The following is a 22,173-nucleotide window of genomic DNA, read 5'->3' on the forward strand; positions in this document are numbered from 1 at the left end:
TAGGGGTGTACTAAACTTTGGCAGTTCAAAATTATGGCAAATGATGGTCTCCCTCGGCAAACGGGAGCAAGAGACAAGAAGGAACACCAGGTGCACTGAATGACTATGGTTGGGGGCTTCAGTCACCATGTTGAAGGGGCTATTCTGGCACCCCACTGAGGGAATACTGCAGACTGTGGTGCACATTGTAACAAATGAGGCCCATCACCTTGTCTCTAAGGTCATACATGGATCATTCCAGCGACTGGCACAGAATGTTGAAAAGGCCAGAATTACGCATGGAGTTCCAATGTAGCTCACAATCTGCAGCTCTGTACCCAGAACTGATTATGGCCCCCTTGGTTCTCAGTCAAGTGGAAGGACTGAACTAGAGACTTTTGAAGCTAGGTTGTGACTTTCTGGACTTGTGCCACAAGATTGAGAACTGTAGAATCATCAGAACTGCTATCCACATAGCTGACCATGTGTGAGGTGCACAAGGTTTTTTTTAGATTAGTCAACTCTCCATCCAGGCTACATAATGATAGGTGTAGGAAACACACACTATCAGTGTAAGAGTGAAACAAGTGCCTCCCATAGGTGAGAGCATTAAATTCCTATTGGTTAATTGCTGAAGCATTCACAACAAAGTGACAAGAGTTCAAAGTGCTCCTGAAAAAAGCTGTGAAGCTCGCATAATACTAGGTACAGAAAGCTGGTGGAAACCTGAAATAAAAAAAAAGATTTTTGGGGAAAATTTAAGTGTATATTGAAAGAATATACTAATGGAAAATGGAGATGCTGTATTTGTCATAGCAGACAAAAAACTCACATCAACTGAGAAGGAAATTGAAGCTGGAAGTGAGTGTGTTTGGGCAGGACTCAGTATCAGGGGGTGGGCATAAAATGATAATTGGATCCTTCTACTGCCCACCACTCATTTTATGATGTAACCGAAAACTTTAGAGAAAACCTCACTTCATTTGTACACAAATTAAATTCCCCAGTTATACAGTAATCATTGTGTAGACTTTCAACAATGAACTGGGAAAATTACAGTTTTGTGGGTGGTGGGCATGACAAGACACCCTGTGAAACATTACTAAATGCTTTCTCTGAAAACTGGAACATTCATGAGGAAAATATATTGGATTGTGGTTCCCCTTGCTTTCAGTTTTCCATGGGTTCAACAAATGAAGACTATGTAGATTAATGTACCTAGGCCAGTCCAACGGCTGCTGCCCCTCCTCGGGAACCATAACTCAATTTAGTTTATCCAGAGAGACCTCTCGAAAGTGGTTGCACCTGCGGTATAGCTACCTATATTTTTAAGGCAAACAAGCCAACCCACTATGGCAAGGTCATTAGTCTTCCTTTACACTACTTATAAGAGAGCTAGAATGGTGAAGGAATGGGGAGTGTGAGGGGTTGCGGCAGACTTGGTTATCTATCAGATACTAAGAACGAAATATTCTCAAATTAATGTCTTTTCTTTTTAAACAGTTATGTTAAAAGAAACATTAATTATCCACTCATCAACTTAGGAGAACTAAGATGCACAATAATTGCTCACTATCACTGATTACATCAGATGTTCTAATTTTTGTTGGGTAGAAGCAAGTACTTACAGAGAGATTAAACATAACAGAGAATATATGTTAAACTCTAAGGCCATCTACAGTCTGACTCAAAAGCTTCATTCTGGTAGGGCCCTACTCCTACATTTCTGGACTCCACAGAAACTCTCTCACACTTTGCTTGACATATACTGAAGTGTAAAAACGGTTTGTCAGATACTGGCTTAGCTACAGTCAAGGGAATGATTCCAGACTGTCTCTTTCACTCTACCTTTATTTTCCAAGTCTGCTGACACTGCAACTGCTGTCACCAAGATGTTAAGAACAAGCAAAATAACCAGAGGAAGGAACAATAAATTTTCTGACATACATTCACAGTCAGATACAAGAAGGTGTCATACAAAGTTAAAGAAATCTTATACACGGTGGTCCATTGATTGTGACCCGGCCAAGTATCTCACGAAAGAAGCTTCAAGCAAAAAAACTACAAAGAACATAACTTCTCTAGCTTGAAGAGGGAAACCAGATGGCACTATGGTTGGCCTGCTAGATGGCGCTGCCATAGGTCAAACGGATATCAAATGCAGTTTTTATAATAAGAAACCCCATTTTTTATAACATATTCGTGTGGTATGTAAAGAAATATGAATGTTTTACTTGCATCACGTTTTTCACTGTGTGATAGATGGTGCTGTAATAGTCACAAACATATGGCTCACAATTTTAGATGAACAGTTGGTAACAGGTAGGTTTTTAAAATTAAAATACAGAACGTAGGTACGTTTGAACATTTTATTTTGGTTGTTCCAATGTGATACATGCACCTTTGTGAACTTATCATTTCTGAGAACGCATGTACAGTTGTGCCACTGGGCACAAGAGAAATTACGGGATGATGACAGATTTTTTGCACACGTTCTATTTAGCGTTGAAGCATCATCATAGTGTGATTAGCTGTAAATACCACATTAATGCAATAAATGCTAAAAATTATGTCTGTCAACCTCAATGCAATTGGAAATATGTGTAACGAAATTCCTTTCAACAGCGAGTAGTTCGGCTTCTGTAATGTTCGCACATGCATTGACAATGTGCTGACACTTGTTGTCAGGTGTTGGATCACGATAGCAAATATCCTTCAACTTTCCCAACACAAAGAAATCCGGGGACGCCAGATCCGATGAATGTATGGGCCATGGTTTGGTGCTTCGACGACCAATCCACCTGTCATGAAATATGCTGTTCAATAGCACTTCAAACACATGCGAGCTACGTGCCGGACATCCATCATAGTACTTCACCATTCTGTCATGCAGTAAAACATCTTGTAGTAACATCGGTAGAACATTACATAGGAAATCAGCATACATTGCATCATTTAGATTGCCATCGATAAAATGGGGGCCAATTATCCTTCCTCCCATAATGCCGCACCATACATTAATCTGCCAAGATCGCTGATGTTCCACTTGTGGATTTTTCCATTGCCCAATAGCGCATATTATGCTGGTTTACGTTAAACTGTTGGTGAATGATGCTTCATCGCTAAATAGAAAGCGTGCAAAAAATTTGTCATCATCCCGTAATTTCTAATTTCTCTTGTGCCCAGTGGCACAACTGTACACGTCGTTCAAAGTCGTCGCCATGCAATTCGTGGTGATGTTGTATTCTCAACACCCACGTTTTTGAGACTCCTGATTCTCGCGCAATTTGTCTGCTACAGATGTGTGGATTAGCTGCGACAGCAGCTAAACCACCTACTTGGGCATCATCATTTGTTGCAGGTCATGGTTGACATTTCACATGTGGCTCAACACTTCCTGTTTCCTTAAATGACGGAACTATCCATCAAACGGTCCAACCACTTGGATGATGTCGTAGCACACATAGCACACGCCCGTTGGGCATTTTGATCACAATAGCCATACATCAACACGATATCGACCTTTTCCGGAATTGATAAATGGTCCATTTTAACATGGGTAACGTATCACGAAGCAAATGCCGTCCATGCTGGGGGAATGTTATGTGATACCAAGTACTTATACATTTGTGACTATTACGGCGCCACCTATCACAACGCAAAAAAAGTCGTCCAACTAAAACATTCATATTTCTTTACATACTACACGAATATGTAATAAAAAATGGGGGTTCCTATTTAAAAAAAACATCACCATCTAGCTGACCAACAACAGCGCCATCTAGTTTCCCCCTTCAAGCTAGAAGAGTTTCGTTCTTTGTAGTTTTTTCATTTTATGCTTATTTCGTGAGATATTTGGCCTGGTCACTATCAATGGACCACCCTGTATGTAGTGTCATGAACCCTTACATCCCTTTGTCGTTCAGTATAGATCTAGGGTTGACTCTGGCGCAAACAGTTTTTATTAGTCAAAGAGACTCAGTTCAGATTACACACATCTGTAGGTCGAAAGGGTTAGTCTAGAATCATTCCCTTGACTGTAGCTAAGCCAGTATCCAACAAATATTTTTTTAACATCAGTTTTTCTCAAGAAACGTGTGCAGGAGACCCTCTGTGGAGTCCAGGAATTTAAGAGAAGGGATCTATCAGAATAAAGCTCTGAGTCAGTCTATGACTGGGTAATAGTCACTGGGTAACAGGTGCTAACATGCTGTTTCAAAGACAAAGCTGAGAGTCCTGTTATGAAAAAGTTTTAGAATAAGAACCTAGTTCAACTAGGTATAAACTCTTGCCTCAGATTAATTTTCATTCTGATGTGTTGTCTCATCAAAAAACTGACAGCAATTAACATAATGGCAGTAAATTACAAGGCTCATAATGGTGCAGTTTGCTGAAAAAAAAAAAAATCATCAAGTAACTTACCTTCAGATCCTAACACAACATGATTGAAATCTGGTCCACAAGACATTCTGGGAACCTGGCCACTCTTTTCAAGAACTCCTCTTGAGGTAACCATTTTTACATGTACAAGCAGGTCTTCAATATTTCCATATACATTCTTTTTCATTCCTGACGCCCGTGTAGCAACCCATCCACCTAAACTACATACAAACTGGACATCAGTTTTAAACATCTCTTATTTGTTTATGATATCTGCAGCTGTGAGGAGGGAAAAACCACAGATGAATGACACCTTACTAGCAAGATTGATTTTAAAAACATATTTTTCATTTTGAAATTTTAACCAGAAAAAGAATATCATCTTCCCAAATGTACAATAGTCAATATATTTGATGTCATTTTTGTCTGTAGAAAGGTACTTTACATGTTGGATGTCATTGTACTAATTTATTACATAAAAGAATACTACACACCTTTCAGATCAGGCAAATCTATCAATCAAAGAAGAATAAAAACAGAGAATTTTTCAAAGAAATTTGAAGCAACGCAAAATCAGTTAAATAAAGACTAACAGAAAGCAACTATGTAGTAGAGAAAGTATAGGAGGGGATATTTGATGTTAGCAATGTAGAGGATTAATAAAAAGATGCTTTGCATAGTAATTATCAGCAAATATTCCATTAGTATAAGAAGTCCCATGAATACTGAAAAATACTGGTCTTTGTCTAAAACTATGGACAACAACTCCCTATGGCCATGCAAAGTTTCTGCACATTTCCAAACACATTTAGGATACAATATTGGTACTGGGATAGTGTGTGTGTGTGTGTGTGTGTGTGTGTGTGTGTGTGTGTGTGTGTGTAGGGGGCACAAACACATGCGTTCATGAGTGCGAGCAGCCATGATGTGTACAAGGGCGGCGGGCACATGTGCATGCTTTCAGAGGAGGGAGTTATCTTTTAACTCTGAGGAAGAACATTGTACAAAGTTTTAGGAATGGTTTCAGTTTTCCAAATAGATGTATGGGTCTTGATGTATAGAGGTTATGTGAAGTTTAATATATGTTTTTGCATCACTCAGTAGATGAATTTGCCAATACTTAATTACTCATTCTACATAATTACAAGATAAAAAGTTATCTTTGCTTAATTAATACAATAAGTGACATATTTTTGTGCAGTTAGTGGATGCAACATTTATTTAAAATGTTTCAACCACATAATGTGTCTATACATGTATGTATGTATGTATGTATGTATGTATTTATTTATTGTCAATGCTGAGTTGGATGCTTGTGAGATAAATAAATAAAATAATAACTACATAATACAGAAATGAGGCACATTATTTCTCATTTCTGTATTTGAAAAGTACTTTAATCATAATGAAAATAAAAATAAAGAACAAATTGCAAAAGACTACACACACACACACACACACACACACACACACACACACACACACAGAAAGAGAGAGAGAGAGAGAGAGAGAGAGAGAGAGAGAGAGAGAGAGAGAGAGAGAGTTTCTAATACAATGTCTCATATTTTATGTACACAAGAGTACCTTGAGAATTCATAGGAGTCAGGTTCATGCCCTGCAGTGAATCCTTGTGACTGTAGCTCCCTCTCTAGGTCTTGACCAATAATACCAGCTTCACAACACACAAGTAAATTATTTCGGTCCAGCCACAGTATCCGATTCTAAAATGGGAAAAGAAATCATCTGTAAAGCAAATTTCTATGTTGATAACTACATCACTTGTTATGGAAAGGAAGGAAGAACAGAATGCAATGTTCTTTGCGTTTGATGGGTTAGACAGCATTAATGAGAAAGGAAATGGGACTGCCTTTTAGCTAGGAATAGGGATACTTTTTGTAACTGACATCAATAGGTAGAGCAGAACACAGATCAATTTGGGACTGGATGTAACTATAAAGAGAGGAGGAAGAGCAATGTAAATTATGCCAAGGAGGGATTAGGACGAGTAAACGCAAGAAAACAATATGAGAGGGAAAACTGGCTGGTGTATGCTAAATGGAAAAGGGGAAACATGAAGTAAACAGATGAAATAGATACATGAAATGAACATGTTAAATGACTGTAGGACTTGGCAAATGAAAAAGCAAGACGAAATTGTACAATGAGTTGTAGAATGGTTGTGTGGTATATGCATTTGCAATCACTCCACATGCAGTGTGGGAGCCTTGTAAATATCATGGGAAGAGGGGAGACTAGCTATGGAGATAAAACGAGGTAATCTGCTACTTAACATTGAACTGTAATCCAGAAATCAAGTAGGAATGCAGATACTGTGGTGCACAGTGAAAGGGGATAGTGACTGCGGTACAGGGTGCTGCAAAAGTCTACCATAATCATGCTGGTAGGGACTTGTAATGTGTGTGTATATGAAAAATAAGAAAGAAAACATAGGGGAAGATGCCTACAGACAATAAGTGAGAGATGAAACAATGTAAAATATGAGACAACAATAAAGGGCAGATGGCATGAGTTATAGGACAGAAGGAAACCAATACCATATTCAGGATTTAATGCCAAAATTCACAAAATAAAAACTTACAGAGGCCAGGTTTTAAATGGATTAATAGGGGAAAGAAAAACAACTGTATGACAGGGCAGTCCCTTTAACAAGTCACAGATGAAATAATTTTGGAAACCATAGATAAACTTAAATCAAGATACCCGGCTGGAATTTGAACTCTGTGTTTTCCAGGAATGAGTTGTGTGTGCTATTACAGAGTTAAAAGTTTAAAATGACTATCAAAAGCAGTATCACATTGTCTTCAAAACTTTAAGGTGAAGTAAAAAATGTCAGCTATGACTTACATGACAATGGATTGAGAAGTTCTCACCTCTAGTGGTACCAAGTCCTCACTATTTTATCATGTGTGTTATGTATTTCACAGTTGCTTACAGATAAAAATGAAGAGATATGTACTGGTTGTTCAACACATGCTTCTCAGGCTAAGCACCTCCCAATTATGTTAGTCATTGAGCAGATTTTCTCAAGCCGGAAGTTTTGCACCATTACACTTGGAGTCTCCAAATAGCTGTGGTTGAACAGCAAGAACAGTAGCTGCTGCCTCCTGTTTCCCATCAGAAGCTTTTGATACATTTGGATAAAAATGAGTTTCAAAGGGACTGCAAATGCAGATAAGAAGAAAATGGTCTAAAATCTACTGCTATCTTTCAAATGCATTGGCATAAAATGTCCAAATTCATAAAAGACAATTACGTATACAATTAGGTATCTGCTTAGTAGAATAAAAGGAGAATTTGGTTTACAAGAGTATGAAACTTTTAGAATGGTATGCAAAGGTTTGAAGGTCACAATTAAATTACATTAGCAGGATATTGTTAGTTTTGGTGCAGAAGGTAGGAAAAATAAATTAAGAATAACAAAATATATGTTTTCTTTATAACAAGAAACAAATTACAGGCTCTAGCGAATTATATCAAAAGAAAAATTTTTTAATGAGCTTTCGGTGCCATATAAACAGGTTCCATTCCTATACAAGGCAAGAGGAATAGGGTAGGAGAATTCTCCATTTTCTAAAACAACTGCTACACATCTTATCACAACTGTCCTTATCTTGCAAGTTTGTTTCAACACTGCAGTGGTTCACCTGGCATGGCCCTGCTGTATGTGGGATTCCTTGCCTTCTTCCAACCTTAAGACTGTCTTATCCAAGCACTTACAAGGAGGACCTATACTTTGATGTGTACTCCGCACAACAGTGCATCTTCATATTTCTCTCATTAACAAATCATTGGCAGAGTGAATGGGTATTGAACCCCAGACCTTTTGATTTGATGTCTGGCAACTGCCCATTGAGCTACCAAGCAACAGAGTTTGCATATATCTAAACATAATATATTTCATAGCAAAAAATACCACTGTATTCTCAGGTGTGAATGTCATTGTTTTTCTCTTTTGTCACACAGGTATGGCTATTTTTATTTATTAATGTACATTTACCTTACAGTAATTGGTAAGTACACATGCAACTAGTTTCTCTCTCATCAAATGACTGCATCTACTATTTGGTCCAGCTACCCTCAAACTCCAATGGTGGTACTAGCCATAACTGGAGGGAGTGCACTGGTTGGAAACTCTGACTCATTCATCAATTTATCTGCCGACTAGCCACGTACCTCCCAACAAATGTTTGAGCTCCTTTTGTGGGTGGATTGCTCGTTTTCGTGTATCCCTCCACACCACAACTGGTCTGGCCTATCAGTTTCAGCTATACCTCTAAAGCCCTTTTTCACTGCATGGTATGAACTAAATTCAAATCTGTGCCTACCACCCCACCACTGACAATCTTGAAGAATGGCTCCATTGAAAAATAAAGGCCTTACTCATGCCATGCCACAGGGCAGTGGACTGACAGCCTTTCCATTGTTTTGTAAGGCCTCTGAACAGCTCTCAAAGAAGAGCTATACACTACAATGGCTGAACTTGTATATGAACAAATATTACAATTGCCCAGAGAATCCTCTATTGATCTGCGTAACAATTTCATTGATGCATCAGAGGTAGCTTATCACCTACGATCGCAGATCTGCAATTTCCACCCAACTGTTTCCATATAACATTCTGTCCAGTGACCATTCGTTTTGTAAGAATTTAAAATCTGGGCCTCACTTGTGTAAATATCTTTTGCATTGCTGTGGACACTCTTTTCTTTATTCTGTGCACTGTAATGTACAAGAGTTTGTGTAACAGTATTTAACTCGTATAATAATCTTATAGTTCCAATCAGATACTATCAGCAAATTACTCTGTTAACAGGTTATACACAAAGGCTGTATAGTTTCGTGCAATATTATAAAAATATGAGATCACTGGCTTGCAGAAATTGGCAGCATGTGGAAATATGGAATCATGTAATAGCTAAAACAATGTTTGCCAGAAAACCAATTAACCACCCCTTATTGGGAAAACTGATGGGATGAGAAAACTATAGTTTTTGGTAGTTCGTTATGGGAATGTATCTACAATACAAACAATTGTGGGATTGCATCAATGATTATATATGATCATTTGCAAGATACGTCTACAGCTAAAGAAGCTCGGGACAAGCTAAAGCAACTCTACGAAGATTCTGGCCTCTTGTTATGAAGAGACAGCTGACAACCTGAGTATAAAATTATTCACCGGTCAAAGAATATGTATCGAAGGTAATTTCCATGTCGGAAAATTAAATGGCTTGAACTTTGAAGTTAAAGAAGAAATGATTGGGTGTATTCTACTTACAGGACTACAAGACAAAAATAAATCTTTAGAGAACAATGTTAGAAAATTCGAACTTGCCAATCAGAATAGCCTCCATAAAAAATGTTAAAACAGTGACAGGCTCACAAATTTTAATAGTAAATAATGACAACTTAATAGCACAAACTCTACTAACCGTTAGTAAAATCGTATAAAAAGATCATTCCATTTTATTTAACAGACATGTCTGTCGTATTTATGACACATTCAAAAATGAGGTTGCCAGTGTGTTATTAGCAAGTGGTACATACAGGCTAGACCAACCGATTGAATTTTTGGATCAAAGTCTGTATCACAGTTAAATAGTGCAGACTTGTTACATGAAAGACTAGGTCATCTGTATTCTGAAGCTATGCATGCAGTTCACAAAGGCCAGACTTATAGAATTTCTTTTGATGGAGCAGTTAATATTTCATGTACAGTTTGCTCAGAAGGAAAACATACAAAACTCTCTTTTTGGAGATGTGGCTCACGAGCCATGGAAGTTCTTGAGTTAGTTCACTCAGACGATGATAATAATAATCATGTCGACAAGGGCCTCCTGTCGGGTAGACCACTCGCCTGGTGCAAGTCTTTCGATTTGACGCCACTTCGGCAACTTGCGCGTTGATGGGGATGAAATTATGATAATGAGGACAACACAACACCCAGTCCCTGAGCGGAGAAAATCTCTGACCCAGCCGAGAATCAAACCCGGGCCCTTAGGATTGACAGTCTGTCATGCTGACCACCACCGGAGGCAGACAGTTCACTCAGATGTGTGTGGGTCAATGCAAACTCTGTCGGCTGGAGAAGCCCAACACTTCCTTACTTTAATTGGTGACAATTCTAGGAAAGTATTTGTGTATACTCTCAGATTAAAAAAAAATAGATACAACAGCTGATTTGAGACTTTAAAAATCTATTTGAAAGGCAAATTGGAAAAAGGAGCAATTTCTACATACAGGTAATAGTACAGAATATGTGAACAATAAGTGACAAACTTTTTCAGGCAATAAGGGCTTTGATTAGAGACTACTGAGCCAGAAACACCACAACAAAATGAAGTAGCTGAGCATTATAACAGTACAATAGTACAAAAAGCAAGATGCCTGCACTTCGAAGAAAATTTGCCAAATAAATTCTGGACAAAAGCAGTCTCTGCTGCAGTGTGCTTAATTACAAGATTTCTTATTAAGGCACTAAGAAGCTTTGACAAACAAGAAGCAGGATCTTCAGCATATCAAAATATTTGGAAGCAAGACCTATCTATGTTCACATTGCGAGAGCCCACTAATGAAAATGGGACAAAAAGTATTGATTGTACCTTGGCGGCCGGATTTTACGACGAAGCAATTGCAAGCTCGTCCATCGCTACGATAAGTGCCTTAATTTAAATGGCAACTATGTATAAAAGTAGTATTTACGTGTGGCTTTCATCTTTATATAATTAAAACAAATTCCAATACTTTATTTATTTTTAATTCCAAAACATAACGTACTTTGTGGATAGCCCTCGTATTTATGCATGTACCACATCTCCAACTAAACTACTGGTCTTATTTCAACCAAACTTTGTACACATATCACTTACAGTCTGGAAATCATTGTTGTGGAAGGAAGAACCACCTGTTTACCGCAGGGGTTTAGGTGGGGGTGAAAAAGCAGTGTGGCCCATGGAGCACAAGAATACCCCTACATTAGTCATCCAGTAGGCAATGACTTTCACACACAATTTCAGATGTTTGTGAAATTTTTTATTGCTGATGACCGGATCAAAGAGCATCAGTTTGTTCCTATTTGCAGGGTTGGGCAGCAATATTGTGACCATGAATCAATTCCAGAGCTGCAAAATGAGTTGGGGTAGCAACACATGACCTATTATTTGGGCTGTGTAAATTCTTAATGCATTTCAGTCTGTTAGCTACAATGATAAAAATGCACAAAAATCAGATGGGTGTTGAAGATATCAGAGGAACATTTACAACAGGGCTTTACTATGGATAGTGAGTTTATCTGCATACTAAATCATAGTTTTCTGTGGTGACAGTAACCTCAGTGGTGTACAGAGCCAGCATTGGAAAGAAAGGCTCACCCTTCTTGAAGATGGCTGCACAAGATGTCTTATGTCTAACATTGTCCATCTACAAGTGCCCTTTTATAACCATGGAAATTGTTAGGCTTTCTTTGGTGGCTGGCTTCAGAGAACCTACTGCACTGGATCTTCCCAACCAAATTCCCAACCCAATTAATGTTGTAGGCATGTTTCTCCCACAGGAATGAAAGAAGAATTTGTTTTTGTTAAGTTTATGTCCCCCAACCATGGACCTTGCCGTTGGTGGGGAGGCTTGCGTGCCTCAGCAATACAGATAGCCGTACCATAGGTGCAACCACAACGGAGGGGTATCTGTTGAGAGGCCAGACAAACGTGTGGTTCCTGAAGAGGGGCAGAAGCTTTTCAGTTGTTGCAGGGGCAACAGTCTGTATGACTGACTGACCTGGCCTTGTAACATCTGCTTTACCCACAACTGAACCTATGTGATATTCCATTTCATCTCCCTACAAAAAAACAGGTTCTACGGTTTGGAGCATGGAATGTCAGATCCCTTAATCAGGCAGGTAGGTTAGAAAATTTAAAAAGGGAAATGGATAGGTTAAAGTTAGATATAGTGGGAATCAGTGAAGTTTGGTGGCAGGAGGAACAAGACTTCTAGTCAGGTGACTACAGGGTTATAAACACAAAATCAAATAGGGGTAATGCAGGAGTAGGTTTAATAATGAATAGAAAAATAGGAATGCGGGTAAGCTACTACAAACAGCATAGTGAATGCATTATTGTGGCCAAGATAGATACGAAGCCCACACCTACTACAGTAGGTGTATCAGGAAGTCGTTTCTGAAAGTATTTGTTTGGAGTGTAGTGAAACATGTACGATAACTAGTTTGGACAAGAAGAGAATAGAAGCTTTCGAAATGTGGTGCTACAGAAGAATACTGAAGATAAGGTGGATAGATCACGTAACTAATGAGGAGATATTGAATAGGATTCGGGAGAGGAGAAGTTTGCGGCACAACTTGACCAAAAGAAGGGATCGGTTGGTAGGACATGTTTTGAGGCATCAAGGGATCACAAATTTAGCATTAGCTTTCGAAATGTGGTGCTACAGAAGAATGCTGAAGATTAAATGGGTGGATCACATAACTAATGAGGAAGTATTGAATAGGATTGGGAAGAAGAGAAGTTTGTGGCACAACTTGACCAGAAGAAGGGATCGGTTGGTAGGACATGTTCCGAGGCATCAGTTATCACCAATTTAGTGTTGGAGGGCAGCGTTTCTGAAGAAGAGGAATTGGTTAACATCAAGTGTTGATCTAAGTGTCAGGAAGCCATTTCTGAAAGTATTTGTATGGAGTGTAGCCATGTATGGAAGTGAAACATGGACAATAAATAGTTTGGACAAGAAGAGAATAGAAGCTTTCGAAATGTGGTGCTACAGAAGAATACTGAAGATAAGGTGGATAGATCACGTAACTAATGAGGAGATATTGAATAGGATTCGGGAGAGGAGAAGTTTGCGGCACAACTTGACCAAAAGAAGGGATCGGTTGGTAGGACATGTTTTGAGGCATCAAGGGATCACAAATTTAGCATTGGAGGGCAGCGTGGAGGGTAAAAATCGTAGAGGGAGACCAAGAGATGAATACACTAAGCAGATTCAGAAGGATGTAGGTTGCAGTAGGTACTGGGAATGAAAAAGCTTGCACAGGATAGTGTAGCATGGAGAGCTGCATCAAACCAGTCTCAGGACTGAAGACCACAACAACAACAACAACAACAACAACAACAACAACAAGTTTATGTCTGAGACTGAGACTGAAAATATCTCTGTTCTTTGTTAAGTTTGAGCTTCACAGTCTCACTCTCACCCAGCCAAGGGCAGAAGTTCCTGACACATAACCAAAGGCCTCAGCCTACCAAATGTGCACATTGCGGTCCTGTTGTATCCTTCACTCACATTACTAATTTTTAAAAGTATCTATAAAGACCTAAAACAGTCTCAATATCACACATCCTGCTTTGTGGTGACAAAACATATTCATATCACTACGAAGTGTTATCAGTCATTGTGAAATATTCTGAAGTTGTCTTTTCAAGATTGATGGTATGGCACACACATTTCAAGATGTAACTATACATTGTTACAAGGTTCTTGCTAGCAGTAGTGATGAACATTAATCACAACTTTATTTGCTTGCATGCTAAATACGTTATGTTTGAAAGGAAAGAAGTTCACATGTATGCACAGACAGTAAAAAGGCTGGCTAAACTGAACTGTCTGATGGTTCAGTAAACAAGGTGTACCAAATATGGACCTCATTTTAATTTGGCTATCATAAAAGAGGGGCAAGAAAATTAATTTTCATGTCAAATTCCATTTTGTGGCAGCACCTACTACTCTGTTTCTGATATCATCTGCTTACTTAGAATAATTGACAGATGTGTGTAATAAAAAGCTTCCATTTGACTGCACACATCCAGTAAACAGTAAAAACCAAGAAAAATAAATAGACAAGAGAATTCTGCATGGCAATGAGTAATCTCATATACGAAAATGAATAAGTTTATTGCCCAGTCATTGCTTCTAATGATTTTTACCTCCTTGGCTCACTCCAAAACTACCTGTTCTAATAAAAATGCTTAAGGCCAAAGTGATCTAAAACTATTGTTATATACTGGTGCTTGAAATGGAAGAGAGGGACAGGGTCACAAACCTAAGTCCACTAAGAAAGAGATGTTATTTCATCATGTTGCCAGGACTAGCTTAGTACTGCAAGTCAAAGCTGATGGATGTGATACAGCTCAATTAACAACTACCTAGATAATCATGATAACAAATGACACACAAGATGCCGTAAGTAAACCATGGACATCAACGGACACCTCACAAAACATCAGCATATATTTTACTTTACTGGTACACAAAACAAAGACAATTGAGACACAGACAGTACAACTCCCACGTTTTCTACTAAAATTCCACAAACATAAATGCTTTCAATTTTTAGACACGTTGAAATCTTCTTCTGTCACACAATATTGTGAGTAAGACTCCAATTTGTTCAAATATTCTGAAGCTTTTTTACCACAATATTATGAAAAGAACAGATTGCCATTCCCCATGTAGGGGATATTACATTTGAGAAAAGTGTGTGTTCTTATGTACAGCAAAATATTAAGCAATAGCTTGCCTTCAGCGATTCTTTGTTTCACTGCTGGTTGTCATGTTTCTTTTCACCATATTTCATACAGATGTAACACTATTATCTGTTATTATATGCACATTTAAGAAAATTTAGTAAGTTTAATTATTTAATATAATCAAAATTATTTAACACAATGTACTGTATTTATAATTACTGTGTTTAATAAACTTTCTTAATAAGACAAAGTGACTTTTAGTATCTTTCTACACTAATATTTCTAGATATAACTTTTATGTCAGTTGCCTATCCGAGATATTGTTTGATCCCTCTAATGATCTACAATTTTCCACACAACTTATTATAGTCATTTCTAATGAGTTTATTATGAAAGCTAGTTTTAAATGGTGACAGGAGTTGTCATGAAATATTAGGAAATCAATAATGATATCTTATCAATTGTGCCAGTTCACATTTTGTAAATCATTTTCAAAAATGTGGTAAGGATATCGCTCATTTATTTCCATTAAAGTTACTCTCTGCTGACTGACACTGTTTTATTTAATATAGCTGACAATCATGATGATGCAGGATTTTAATACAAGAACAATTTTTATTCCTTTTGTTTGATTACTCTATAGTTTAAAGACATTGCCAGTCATTATGACATTTGTTGTCTTGTACCTTCCTATCTAATGATCTCTCTGCACTGTTTTCCCTTGCAAAACTTTCATGACCATCATTAGAGGTTACAAGGCCTTTTCTTTTTTAGAGATGTAGTACTTACAATAAATGAAAATATAACATACCATTTGTGAAGTGTCCAATGACATAATAGTCCGCCGTTCTTGACTAGGACAGGAAACTGCTCCTGACACACTTGTTCCACCGCCATATGGAATTATAACAACATTGTGCTTGTTTGCTAGTTCCACTAACTGCACGACAGCCTCATGGCTTTCTGTAAATCAAACATTGTTTAAGAAGTATTGCTTACATGTAAGATTACTAAACAGAGCAATAAAAAGTAGGATGGTCAATATAAAGTAGACACATACTAAGATTTGTCAAAAAACACAGACCACATTAATAGGGTTGATTAAATAGCCACAAAATAGAAGTGGGTTTCAATATGAAAAATAGCAAAGCAGTTTTCAAACTGGCTTGTTAGATGCAATGAAAAATTTTATATTCATGTTACCTCATACACGGAATGGTTGGAGTTATTCACTTTTGCATCTTATTTACGTCAACTGAAAGAATAGTAATCATTATATGGCAATTTGCTAACGATTATTAGAAACTTTTGCACAAATAATTTTCACAGTTTAGTGAGAGAGTACATCATCAAAAACATCACCTGGTCATTTATTTAATTTCACTTTATACACATACATTTGATTAAATTTCTGTTAAATATATATGTCTAGGCTATGGTGCACATACTGTAAAGACAAATGAATTCCACATGTCAATTCTGTCACTGGTGATCCAAAGACTGGGCGAACCATCTCACAAGAGATGGGGAAGGAGAGGGTGAAGAGGAATTTCACTTCTCTATGGCAGAGAGAGAGGAAGAGCTCCTGAAACATATCTGGTAGTGACTGTACTCCAAGTTAAGGGTGGCTACCAAAGCCATCTGTTCCCACATGTCAGGGTCGACCTGAAATCACCTTCTGACCCAAGCATGTGTTCTGTTCTGGGGGACCTGCTGAAAAATTGGAGCTCTGAAGAACCTAGAAAAAGATTAAAATTAAAAAGATTTTCAGAATGGGGACCATAAATGTACAGACAATGACCAAGACTGGTACACTTAAGTCATAGATGAGATGAAAGGAGAAAGTATCATTATATTGGCCATGCAAGAAACATTGATATAGTGATGAAGATAAAGTGGAATGCTGAAAGTAAAATCAGAAACCAGAATGGGGAAGGAAAGACATACACCTACATGCATTGGTATGGTGTTCATAGTAAACAAAAGGTATGAGGACGGTATACCTGAAGTGAAGAGCAGGTCAGCAAAGCTATGAACACTGACAATCCAAGCAGAGAACAGAAATTACACAGTAGCAAATGGACAAGCACCTAGCTATGTGATGCACTGCAAAGCATACTGCACAGTCAAGTAAATATACTCGTAGGAAATTATAATGCACAGATTGGAAGGAAGAACCAACATATGGGAATAACAGGCAAGTACTCAGTATGCCAGAGGACAAACAAAAGTTGAAGTGTGTCAAGAACACAAAATGAGACTGATGACAATACTCTTCAGTGCCAAACTGAGTAAGAGAAAGACATACGCAAAACTATCCACTCACCTTGGAGAATTCCAGACTGACCATATTGCCGTAAGTTGCACAAACATTAAAGAGATCAAGAACACCAAGGTCAGGAATAACACAAGAATAAAATCAGATCACTATTTTACAGAATTCAAGTGCCATTGGAATCCAAACAGGGGCAGACAGCCATAGATGAATAGAACAAGTGGAAGCATGTAGATATACAAAGACAAAACACAGTTACGCCAATTGGGACAGACAAAGGGGGGGGGGGGGGGCAGGACAGGTGAGGAGGGAGGGGGGATGGAGAAAAACTACAGAGAGAAGGAAGAAAAACACTAGGCCCTAAACAAGGCGGTAGATTAGATTAGATTAGATTAGATTAATACTTGTTCCATAGATCATGAATACGACACTTCGTAATGATGTGGAACGTGTCGGGTTAATAAAAGATGTCTAATAAAAGATGTCTGTACAAGAAATTACATTACACAAAATATTGCATGACACTAATGATTAAGGGTTTTTTTTTTAACTTAGTTTATATCTAAAAATTCAGCCAATGAGTAGAAGGAGTTGTCATCTAGAAATTCTTTTAATTTATTTTTAAATGTTAGTTGGCTATCTGTCAGGCTTTTGATGCTGTTTGGTAGGTGACCAAAGACTTTTGTGGCAGCATAATTTACCCCTTTCTGTGCCAAAGTCAGATTTAACCCTGCATAGTGAAGATCATCCTTTCTCCTGGTGTTATAGGTATGCACACTGCTATTACTTTTGAATTGGGTTGGATTATTATCAACAAATTTCATAAGGGAATATATATACTGTGGGGTTACTGTGAGGATCCCTAGATCCTTAAATAGATGTCTGCAGGATGACCGTGGGTGGGCTCCAGCAATTATTCTGATTACACGTTTTTGTGCAATGAATACTTTTCTACTCAACGATGAATTACCCCAGAATATGATGCCATACGAAAGCAGTGAATGAAAGTAGGCATAGTAAGCTAATTTACTGAGATTCTTATCACCAAAATTTGCAATAACCCTAATAGCATACGTAGCTGAACTCAGACGTTTCAGCAGACCATCAATGTGTTGCTTCCAGTTTAACCTCTCATCAATGGACACACCTAAAAATTTTGAAAATTCTACCTTAGCTACAGACTTCTGTTCAAAGTCTATATTTATTACTGGAGTTGTGCTATTTACTGTACGGAACTGTATATACTGTGTTTTATCAAAATTTAAAGAGAGTCCGTTTGCTGAGAACCACTTAATAATTTTGTGAAAAACATCATTTACAATTACATCACTTAGTTCTTTGTTTTTGGATGTTATTACTATACTTGTATCATCAGCAAAAAGAACTAACTTTGCATCTTCATCAATGTGGAATGGTAAGTCATTAATGTATATCAAGAACAGTAAAGGACCTAAGACCGAACCCTGTGGGACCCCGTGCTTGATAGCACCCCAGTTTGAGGAATCAGCTGTTGTTTTAACATTACACGAACCACTTATTTCAACTTTCTGCATTCTTCCAGTTAAGTATGAATTAAACCATTTGTGCCCTGCCCCACTCAAACCATAATGATTTAGCTTATCTAAAAGAATTCCATGATTTACACAATCAAAGGCCTTTGAGAGATCACAAAAAATACCAATGGGTGATGTCCGGTTATTCAGAGCATTTAATATTTGATCAGTGAAAGCATATATAGCATTTTCTGTTGAAAAGCCTTTCTGAAAACCAAACTGACATTTTGTTAGTACTTTATTTTTACAAATATGGGAGGATACTCTTGAATACATTACTTTCTCAAAAATTTTTGATAGAGCTGTCAGAAGAGAGATTGGGCGGTAGTTGTTGACATCCGACGTATCCCCCTTTTTATGCAATGGTTTTACAATGGCATATTTCAGTCTATCAGGGAAAACACCCTGCTCCAAAGAGCTATTACATACGTGGCTGAGAATCCTACTTATCTGTGGGGAACAAGCTTTAAGTACTTTGCTGGAAATGCCAGAAAGAGGTAGTAGAACTGTACCGGACCATGAGGACAATATCAACAGAAATTAGCCTGAAAAGTGCAAGATTTATCAGACAGGTAATCAAGATGAATATGGATGGAATGACCAAAAGAATATGGGAAACAGCAGGGAAGACAACAGGAAAGATAGGAACCAAGTGGGTTGTTGAATTCCAGAAGAATTGGGCAGAATTAGGGATCCAGGCAAGAGGAAAGGAAAATTGGAGAAGCAGGTACAAATTCAACCAGTATGCCAGAGATTGATGATAGAGAAGGATACAGGAAAAGAATAGACCTTCATCAGTACAGCAGAAAAGATAAGAGGGTACTGAAGATCTCTAAGAAAAGGAGGAGAGAAGAGAAGGAAAATGCAGCCCTACCCTCAGTCATACAGAGGTTTTAATTGAAGAAGAAGAAGAATTGCAGATGACATGAAGCACAGCCAAGAAGACTATGCAGATGTTAATGGGGAATCATTTTGTCTATGAAATGGCAGGTGTCTACAAATTACCTGTGAGATATCTGCTCAAAATCAGACAAGGAGACTATCTTAACACCCAATCTCAATTGTTTTAAGCCAACTTTCTCAACTGAATCAAAGAGGTACCACCCTTGTTAAATCAGGGTGGGGGGGGGGGGGGGGCAGAAAGGAAGAGAGGGCGCACTATTCCATTTTGTCCATCAAAATTTGCACATATTAATTGTTCATACAATAAATATAGGTAAACAATGCACCTGCACACTTATTCTTAATTTGCTCTCTTATTTTGCCGTATCAATCATTAAACTCTCATGACTACAAGATAAATGTAAATTCTGGACTACTTTTGTTCATCTGCTATTTTTATTCTTCTGATGTTTTAAATAATCTTGTTAGAGTCGTCTTTTGTGTGTTATCTTACAAGGGAAGCTTGCCATGGCAGCCCCCTCAGATTTAGTGTTAAGATGGCCCAGTGGATAGCTCATCAAAAACTGGACACATCAAGCATGTGCACAGGAAGAAGGTGTACTGAACTGTGAAAAAAGAAGAAAAATCAAAATAGTGAACTATTCAAGCTCAAGACGTGCAACATCGAGCGCAGTTCAATAGCCACAGTGTCGTGGTTATGTGGTCAAGGTGTTGGGACTGCAAAGAAGGATATCCACATTCAAATCCCCTTGTGACTCCCCTTTTATTTTCTTCAAAATTATGTACAGCCCAAACGGTCACTGACGTGTAATGAAGGGAAGTCCACATGTACATACCTCCAATTTGTTCTACACGACTACCACATGTTACGACACTTTAATTCTATTTTGGAAATTTTGACACTAATTCCTCTGTTGCAACATAGTTCACACCCATTTATTTGTTATTTTCATTTCTGTGAGAGCTCTATGTGGCATCTTGCCTGCTCTCATTGTGCATCACACTTACCTAGGACGATATACACATTTTCTTAATATAGAACAATGTCAAAATTGTTCTGCTTCTCAATTATATTTTGAACCTGTTCATTTCTCTATGTTTTTTAATTTATATGACTTGTTCTCAGAGAGGCAACGCAGGAACAGAGCAGAGGAGTTGAAGGCACATTGTTAGTGGACATTAATGATCAAACACTTTTCATTACATATTACACAGTACACCCAGTAGATATCTGACTGGTCCTTTCCTGTATGTTTTGAAATTTTCTTGCAAGCCAAACATTGGACGATTTGGCCATTCACCCTCTAACAATGATGATGTCATACGGCCCACACCAGCTGGACACAGGTCACCACAATTAAGAGCATCTGATGGTGGTTTTAATAACTTAGGCATTCCACTTCTCACTGAACTCAGCAAGAAGTTATGACTGATTTTCCCAGAGGTCACAAGCCCCTGCCCAATGGCTACCAACAGGAGTCATGTGATAAGCCCTTGATGACAGCCTAATACCCATGTGGTGAATTGCATCCAGCATTTTGAGGTCGAAAGGCCTTGTTGTTCTATAGCCTGGTAACCATGTTTAAGCATGGGTGGCACAAAGGCCTCATAAAGTTGGAGTAGATGTGCTCTTTCAGCTCCCCAAGGCCTATGACTTATGCATTTTAGGATGTTTGAAGCCTCGAGACATCTCTGTTTAGTTCTTTAAGATGTGACAGCCACATTAACTTCTCATCAAAAGTGGAGCCAAACTATTTCACTTTTAAGGAAAAAGTGAGAACAGTATCCCCCAGTTTTAACATATATATATATTAAAGAGAGACCAGCAGCAATTAAAAGCAACTTAAACAATTTTCTCCGAAAAGAATTTAAAGCCTGTAGTGTTAGACCAACCCTCCTACCACCTGATCATCAAACGCAACTGCCAAGTAGCCTTTGCAAGAGTGGATGATGCACAGAAGATGGAGTAGTAATTCACAAGCAAGGAACACAGTATAGGATGCCGTATTGCAGACAAAATGCTGTTGGTCACAATGACAAATTTTGTAACACCTAGAACACTCCCTTGAGGGACATCACTCTCCTGCTTAAAACAGTCACATAGGATATTCCCAACCTTGTACCTAAAATACCTATCTGAGAGGCAGAACAGTATTAAAGTGTGTAGACGTACATGGAACTCCAACTGATAGAGCTACAGTAAAATAGTATGCTTCCAGAATAGTATGTTTCAAGAACCCACTCTAGGTGCCAGTTGCCAATATTCTCCAATGTCTTTTCTACACAGCTTGTCAGACTGCTGCTATGTTAATTACTGGGATTAGTCTGATCCTTGCCTGGTTTTAAAACTGAAATTAAAACTGATTCTTGCCAAGAGTTGGGAAAGTCTCCTGTCATCCAAATTTTGTTAAAGAGCTGAAGGAGAACTTCCTGGGTCCAACTGTTACAACATGTTGTATGTTATCAGGTAGTGACTGGGCATAGTATCACTAGCCACTCACAATGCAGAAACCAACTCCCACAGAGAGAAAGGCTGGTTGTATTCCTCAATGTTGGTGGAACAGAAATCAAAACCAACCCACTACCA

The 22,173-nt window shown here is 38.1% G+C and overlaps 1 protein-coding gene across 1 annotated transcript in view; it reads right to left on the bottom strand.

The window, feature by feature from the left end:
• LOC126331792 (alkyldihydroxyacetonephosphate synthase) overlaps positions 1-22,173 on the bottom strand; it is a 245,753-nt gene that overhangs the window by 37,525 nt on the left and 186,055 nt on the right. The window contains exons 5-7 of the mRNA XM_049996521.1: positions 15,667-15,818; positions 5,944-6,080; positions 4,402-4,580 (exon numbers count right to left, since the gene is read on the bottom strand). Coding sequence (XP_049852478.1) covers positions 4,402-4,580; positions 5,944-6,080; positions 15,667-15,818 — 468 coding nt within the window. The remainder of the gene's footprint in view (positions 1-4,401; positions 4,581-5,943; positions 6,081-15,666; positions 15,819-22,173) is intronic.

The sequence above is a fragment of the Schistocerca gregaria genome, chromosome 2 (assembly GCF_023897955.1).
Source record: "Schistocerca gregaria isolate iqSchGreg1 chromosome 2, iqSchGreg1.2, whole genome shotgun sequence".
NCBI classification, from domain to species: Eukaryota; Metazoa; Arthropoda; class Insecta; order Orthoptera; family Acrididae; genus Schistocerca; species Schistocerca gregaria.